Raw genomic sequence first — 8177 nt, 5'->3', positions numbered from 1 at the left:
GATCGATCCGCCGATTAAGGGTCTCAGGCCCATGAAAGCCACATTTATTAACCGATTTTGCTGAAATTTGGGACAGTGAGTTGTGTTAGGCTCTTCGACACTTTTCTGCAAATTGGCCTAAATCGGTCCAGTTTTGGATATAGCTGCCATATAGACCGATATCTCGATTTAAAGTCTTGGCCCCATAATAGGCGCATTTATAATCCGATTTCACTAAAATTTGACACAGTGACTTATGTTAGGCTTTTCGATCTCCGTGTCGTATATGGCTCAGATCGGTTTATTTTTAGATATAGCTACTAAAAAGACCACCTACTCCCAATACTTTTTATTTGGGTCAGTTTAAATAAGTTTTTTTTTTGGATTTGTTTGGGATGGGCGGCCTCGAGTAGCTTGTGCTCAAATTTTCTTTGAATTACAATTTTACTCCCAAGCCTCTTTGTTTGTATTCCATATTATGACGGTGGTCTTACATGTCTCCGACACTTGCACTAAAAATCTTGATATCTGATTCGTACTCTATTCTCATAGGCCTATATTTCCGTTTGGGGGATGGACTCTATTTATCCCCTCACCTCTTCTGCATTGTCTTTACTTTTTAAAGTTACACGTTTTTTTTCTCATCTTCCTCCTCATACGACACGTTTTGCTCAAAGTTCAGACTTTAATTTGAGACACGTTTTAAATAAAAGAAAAAACAAACATATTTGAAATCTAAAACTGTCCATAATTGATTTCGAATGCCATTTAATCCCAAACAAAAAAAAAAAGCGGAATCATAGTTAGACACATTTATGTCATTAAATTCCAGTTTTGCATATTGTGGATTTTTTATACCCGCCATTATGGAATGGAATGGGGGCGCATACTTACTTCGTCATTTTGTTGGTAACATCGCCATAGAAGAATAAATAAATGAATCGTTTTTTTGGTGGCCATAACATTTTTGCCCATTAACGACGAATGGGTAGAAAAATATCCAAAATAAATCCATTTAAAAAAAATTCTAGCTCGAGTTAGAAGAGAGAGAGTTCGAAGAGAGAGAGAGTTAGAAGATAGAGAGAGAGTTAGAAGAGAGAGAGAGTTAGAAGAGAGAGAGAGAGTTAGAAGAGAGAGAGAGAGTTAGAAGAGAGAGAGTTAGAAGAGAGAGAGAGTTAGAAGAGAGAGAGAGAGTTAGAAGAGAGAGAGAGTTAGAAGAGAGAGAGAGAGTTAGAAGGTGCCCCAATGAAACTTGGATTGGCGTAAAGAGAACGAACAAAACTTGTCATGTTTTGGAGGGAAAATGGCTTTTGATCGAAAGATACCCTAATGAAACTTGGATTGGCGTAAAGTGAACGAACAAAACTTGTCATGTTTTGATGAAAAAATGGCTTTTGGTCGAGATCTGGGATCTTGACTTCTTGAGCCTCTAGAGAGCGCAATTGTTATCCGATTTGGCTGAAATTTTGCATGATGTATTTTGTTATAATTTCCAACAACTGTGCTAAGTATGATTAAAGTAGGTCCATAACCTGATATAGTTGTCTTATAAACCGTTCTGAAGTCTTGAGTTTTTGAGCCTATAGAGGGTGCAATTGTTATCCGATTTGTCTGAAATTTTGCATAAAGTGTTTTGTTATAATTTCCAACAACAGTGCTAAGTATGGTTAAAATCAGTTCATAACCTGATATAGCTGTCGTTTATACCGAACTTGGGTCTTGACTTCTTGAGCCTATAGAGGGCGCATTTTATATCCGATTTTGTACGGGGTGTTTATATATTACTTCCTACAACTGTGCTAAGTATGGTTCAAATCGGTAAATAATCTGATAGAGCTGCCATATAAACCGATCTGTGGTCTTGACTTCTTTAGCCTCTAGAGGGCGCATTTTTTATCCGATTTAGCTGAAACTTTGTACGACGTGTTTTAATATGACTTCCTACAACTGTGCTAAGTATGGTTAAAATCAGTCCATAACCTGATATAGCTGCCATATAAACCGATCTGAGATCGTGATTTCTTGAGCCCCTAGAGGGCGCATTTTTTATCCGATTTAGCTGAAATTTTGTACGACGTGTTTTAATATGACTTCCAACAATTGTGCTAAGTATGGTTCAAATCGGTAAATAATCTGATATAGCTGCCATATAAACCGATCTTGAATCTTGACTTCTTGAGCCTCTAGAGGGCGCACCTCTTATCGAATTGGCTGAAATTTTGCATGACGTGTTTGGTTATAACTTCCAACAACTGTGCCAAATACGGTTCAAATCGGTCCAAAACCTGATATAGCTGCCGCATGAACCGATCTGGGATCGTGACTTCTTGAACCTCTAGAGGGCGTAATTATCATCCGATTTTTCAACATACGTGTCAAATATGGTCTAAATCGGTTTTTAGACTGACACAACTCCCATAAAAACCCATCTCCCCATTTAGCTTCTGCAGCCCCTAAAGGGCGCAATTCTTATTCGAGTTGGTTGAAATTTTATAAAATGACTTCTACTATGGCCTCCAACATTCAAACCATTTATGGTCCGAATCGGATCATAACTTGATATAGCATGGCAATTCTTTTCTTTTATCTTTTATCTTAAAAGAGATACCGGGAAGGAAACTCGACAAATGCGATCCATGGTGGAGGGTATATAAGATTCGGGCCGGCCGAACTTTGCACGTATTTTACTCCATTCCATTGTATTTTATAATCTGGCTCGAGGTCATGGGAAGAAAAAATCAGATGACGTTGTTTTTTGCTGGTTTAATTATCTTCATTTCTGCCAATATTTCGAGAAATCTTTGATTCTCATCTTTGGGGCGAGATTTATACAAAAAACAGAAAAAGAATAAAAAATTAACACATTTTTTGACAACTCTATTGGAAATAAACTTTTGTAATTACTTTTGAATTGAAAATATTTGACTTGTTCTTCAAACTGCTATTTTACAACTAAAGAACTAAAGTTTTTTGTCTGTATTTGATGTATTGGATTGCCCAAAAAGTAATTGCGGATTTTTCATATAGTCGGCGTTGACAAATTTTTTCACAGCTTGTGACTCTGTTATTGCATTCTTTCTTCTGTCAGTTATCAGCTGTTACTTTTAGCTTGCTTTAGAAAACAAGTGTAAAAAAAAGTATATTTGATTAAAGTTCATTCTAAGTTTTATTAAAAATGCATTTACTTCCTTTTAGAAAATCCGCAATTACTTTTTGGGCAACTCATAATAACCACCGCTGAAAAATTTTCTTATGTCCTCGCTACGATTCGAACCCAGGCGTTCAGCGTCATAGGGGGGTATGCTAACCTCGGTGCTAGGGTGGCCCGTCCGTCCGTCCATCTGTCCGTTCGTTCGACCGCCAATCTGTTTGTCCGGCTGTCCTTCCGTCTGTCGGTCGGTTTGTCTTTTCGTCCGTCTGTTTATCTGTTTGTCCGTCTATCTATCCGTCTGTCAGTCTTTCTGTCCATCTTTCTGTCCATCCATCCATACATTCGTCTGTTTTTCTGTCCGTTTGTCTGTGCACTGTCCGTCCGTCTGTCCGTATCTCCGTCTAACTGTCCATCGATTCGTCTGTCTGTCCGTACGTCCGTTTGTCCGTCCATCTGTCCATTCGTCAGTCCGTATGTTCGTCGTTTTGTCAGTCTTTCTGTCCGTCTGTCTGTCCATCAATCCATTCGTCTGTCCGTCAGTCTGTCCGTATCTCCGTCTAACTGTCCATCGATCCGTCTGTCTGTCCGTACGTCCGTTTGTCCGTCCATCTGTCCATTCGTCCGACTTTTTGTCGTTTTTCCATCAGTCCGGCTGTTTTTCCTTCAGTCGGTCTATTTGTCTTTCTGTCCGGCTGTTTGTCCGTCCGCATGTTCGTCGTTTTGTCAGTCTTTCTGTCCATCAATCCATTCGTCTGTCCGTCAGTCTGTCCGTATCTCCGTCTAACTGTCCATCGATCCATCTGTCTGTCCGTACGTCCGTTTGTCCGTCCATCTGTCCGTTCGTCCGACCTTTTGTCGTTTTTCCATTCGTCCGGATGTTCTTCCGTCTGTCGGTCTAATAGTCTTTCTGTCCGTCCGTATGTTCATCGTTTTGTCAGTCTTTCTGTCCGTCTGTCTGTCCATCAATTCATTCGTCTGTCCGTCAGTCCGTAGCTCCATCCGTCTGTCCCTCCGTCCGTTTGTCCGTCCCCGTCCGTCCGTCTGTCTGTACGTTTGTCCTTCCGTCCGTCTGTTTGTCTGTCCGTCCGTCTGTTTGTCCGTCCGTCGGTCTGTTTGTCTGTCTGTCCATCTTTCCGCCGGTTTGTCTGTCCATCTTTCCACCGATTTGTCTGTCCATCTTTCCGCCGGATGGTCTGTCCGTCTTTCCGCCGGTTTGTCTAACTTATCGTCCTACCGTCTGTCCGTCTATCCATCTGCCTTAAATCTCTATTATGCTTCAAAAAAGTTCATAAAACATCCATAAAACTTACCTAGTGTCTCCCTTCCTTGTGCAGTGTGCGTATGGTTCGACCTGGCCAAACTTTATTCGTTTTTTTTTTTTTGTTTTTCCTGCTCATGTTAAAAGCTGTTTTCAAAATTACTCAAAGAAAACTGTCTGTCTACGTCGACTAATTTGTTTTTATAAACAAATCTCTGTTTTGTTTTTGGCTTGTTTTTAGCTTGGGCAGGGTATTTGTTGGCAATAATCGTTTTGATTGATTAATGACATTCGTGACTGATTGGTGGTTGCTTTTTTTTTGTTTTGATCTAAATGCAATAATTTGCCTAAAGCGTGGCTTTATTTTCATTTTGGTGTTTTGAGATTTGATATGAAACTAATTTAAAGTGAAGTATACACTCAAGCAAAAATGTTGTGCATTGTGTTTAAACCATAAAAGCCTCTAACCTTATTCATAAGTATTACGAACAACTGGCTGTGAACTGTGGGCCGGTCAGACGGACGGACATAGTTCTCGATGGTGCCGATGAGATAAAGAAACCCAATTAGCGAAACGCGTCCACTAGTGGGGTGATATGTGTGCTGCCTTGTCTGAGGAACTGGCAATTTCTTTTCTTCTCTGCTTTGTGTGCTTGGCTGAGGTTTTCAGATGAGTAATTTAACATTCCATACCAAATTTCATGCAAATTTTAGTAAATACGCCCTAATAAGTGTTAATCAGGTGAATGATATAAAGGAGAGCTATAACTAAATCTAAACCGATTTTTACCAAAATTAGTTTAAAATTTTCAAATTGGGCCTCTGTAATGGGTTAATGTGAAACGATATTGGCCATTATCTCGCCAATTTTCACAATATTCTTTTAATTTCTTACACCCAGCGAAAAATGTTAGTAAAATATTTTTCACCATTCTTTATTTTGTCTCACTCTTTACCACATTAGCACATTTTTAAAGATATTTGGTTTTATGTTTGTTTTTCTTTACTATTTTTTTTGGATTTTTTTTAGTCTCCTCTTTTTGAATTTCGCTCAAAGCAAAGTTTCCCTAATATTTGTTTCTTTTTATTTCTTTTCAGCAAACTCAAAAATCCTTTAAGGGAAATTTTCGAAAAATATTAAAAACTAACAGGAATTAATTTCCCTCATCTCTGGTTGAAGTGCATTTTTTTCTGAGTGTCTCAACTTTAAAGAACTCGCCGTAGAGCCTTTGTATACTTCCCCCACCAATTGTTGGTCAATTACAAATGATTACAACTAAAACACCCAAAACCTTGCAGAACCTACAGCGAAACTTCCATAGAGCCACAAACAGTTTGCGCTTGATCAGCCATAAGGAGTTTACTTTAAAGCGGGAAATTTACAAATTCAAACGTTTAAATCACGAACCGACATTTTTGCAGCATCTTATTTGGGAGCAGCAACAACAGAAATTGTTGCAGCTTAGCGAGGGGATTTGTGGCAGCAGCGTTTGCAGTATCCGAAAAAGGCGCAGGAGGAGGTGTGCCAGTATCTTGGCTATTGTAGGCCACAATAAGTGAAATTCTGCCCCGGGAGAAAAAGCAAGAAAGCTAAGCACCTAGTTTTGATCCTCAAACACTCTGCAGGGCAAGCATAACTGGGCCAATACAGCAACGCCAAGTGTAGCCCACCATCTATTGTGGATAGAGTTTCTCTGGTTCTGTTTGAGGTTGAATTTGAGAGCTAACCACCGCCTGAATAGCGGAAAGTTTGCCTGGGCCAAGCAAAAGTGACATTGCAGCAACATTTGAGCAACGCATTTGGGAGAAGAGTTTCAAGCACAAGAAAAACAACCGGTTATCGTTGGCACCGAATAGCAAAGCAACTCTTTTGCGCAGTTGAAATTGAAACTAAAACGCCAAGCAACACCCTCAACCAAAGCACCGTTAAGGCTGGGACACCCCTCTCTCACACACTCACACACTCACTCACTCACTCTTCGCTTTCGGAGTAACAACAAAAAGACCTTTAAGAAAATCTTTGTTTGTTTTTTTCTTTCTGTGCTGTGAGAAAGCAGCAACTGCCAGTGTTTCAGCAACATTTTCCCTCCTACAAAACAAATCCCCCCGCACTAACCCATAACGCTGCTGTAATCATCACTGAAACTGTGCTGCACATTTTGTTAAGTGCTTGTTTGCCTCCTCTTTGGCTTTACCTTTTTCAGGCCGCGCTTTTACAAGCCAATTTTGTTGAGAGCTGCTGTGAGCAAACGTGTTTTCTGACCACATTTCCTTTGGCGCATTCGAAGCCTTAAACCGTTGTGGTCGTTGTTCATCTGTTGATCGGTCGGTCGGTCGGTCATTCGGTTATCGTAGTGTGTTTGTTTTTTTTTCCTCACTGTGCATAGCTGTCTTCATTGCACTGTCATCGTTCTGGTTGCTGTTTGCCGCTGCAGTTTTGTATTGTGTTGTTTTTGTATTGAAAACTGGATTTTCCATCAGATGTACTCGATGGTTGATTGTTATGCAGATATGGGACAAATCGGTCAAGATGTAAGTAAATATGTTTTATTTTTTTATTTTAAATTTGCTAACGGGTTTCTTTTTTGCTAAAAATCCGATTTATTTATAAAATTTCTTAATGGGGATGATGGGTATGAAAGCCCTAGGTGGTAGGTTATAAAGATTTAGCCTTGTCAACATCTTGAAAAACTTTGGCTACGATTAAATTGCAAGGATTTTGGGAAGAAGAAAAGGATAGATATTTATTGATATATCAAGTTATGGTCCAAGTCGGATCTATAATTCAACTGAATGTTGGACAATTCGAATAAGAATTGCCCTCTTTAGGGGCTCAAAAAGTAAAATAGGGAGATGGGTTTGTATGGGAGCTGTATCAGGCTACAGACCGATTCAGAACATATTTGACACGTATGTTGAAGGTCACGGGAGAAGACGTTGCATAAAATTTTACCCAAATCGGATGATAATTGAGCCCTCTAGAGGCCCAAGAAGTCAAGATCCCAAATAGGTTTATATGACAGCTATATCAGGTTATGGACCTATTTGAACCATGCTTAGCATAGTTGTTGGAAATCATAACGAAACACTTCATGCCAAATATCAGTCAAATCGGATAATAATTGAGTGTTTTTTTTTTAGCTACACTCAACAAATGGAAGAGTCACAATGTATAAACAAACAAAAAGAATCATTTTGTCGTACAACAAATCGTATTTTGCTGTAAGCGAAACATTTTTGGCTTAAAAGTAGTATTGAATTTTAACGGTAAATTGTCATCCTTTATCACAGAGTTAGTTCATAAACGTTTTATCATAACCGAGGTGACTTTAAAATCAAAATGTGGCAAATTCACGATTAACGTTGAACAATGGAGGTCATCGTAGCGTAGAAGTTAGCATGTCCGCCTAGACGGCTAATATGTCTGTTTGTGGCAGTTTTGGGGTTAGGGCGGCCCGCTGGGTACTAAGTCTCAAATTTTAAGACCATATTCGTATTTTACTCTCCAATATCTTTTGATTTGATACCTATATTGTCCCGATCGGTTCACTTTTGATTTTGGTTGGTGTTTTGGGCGGAAAGGGGGAGGGTCCGTCCCTCTTTAGAAACCGAAAAATTTTATAGCCTTTGTTTCCCTCCTGACCAACCTAAACAAACAAACCGAGTCCCATATATCCTTGATTGGCTAATGTGCCCATTTTGGGCGTTTTTGTGTAGGTGGGGTGACGCCCCAGATTCGTTATCTAATCCCGCATACTTATCTACTCCCGCATACTTTTCATTTGACAC

At 39.5% G+C, this 8177-nt stretch overlaps 1 protein-coding gene across 1 annotated transcript in view; it reads left to right on the top strand.

Annotated features, from left to right (window-relative positions):
• Positions 1 to 5489: 5489 nt before the first annotated feature.
• Positions 5490 to 8177, top strand: part of LOC106080745 (sestrin homolog) — a 111784-nt gene continuing 109096 nt past the window's right edge. Inside the window, exon 1 of the mRNA XM_059369211.1 lies at positions 5490 to 6920. Within this exon, the coding sequence (XP_059225194.1) occupies positions 6870 to 6920 (51 nt within the window). The 5' untranslated portion in view covers positions 5490 to 6869. The remainder of the gene's footprint in view (positions 6921 to 8177) is intronic.

The sequence above is a fragment of the Stomoxys calcitrans genome, chromosome 5 (assembly GCF_963082655.1).
Source record: "Stomoxys calcitrans chromosome 5, idStoCalc2.1, whole genome shotgun sequence".
Classification (NCBI taxonomy): Eukaryota; Metazoa; Arthropoda; class Insecta; order Diptera; family Muscidae; genus Stomoxys; species Stomoxys calcitrans.
The sequence above is the reverse complement of the archived record's forward strand: the minus strand, read 5'-3'. Positions and strand labels throughout refer to the sequence as shown.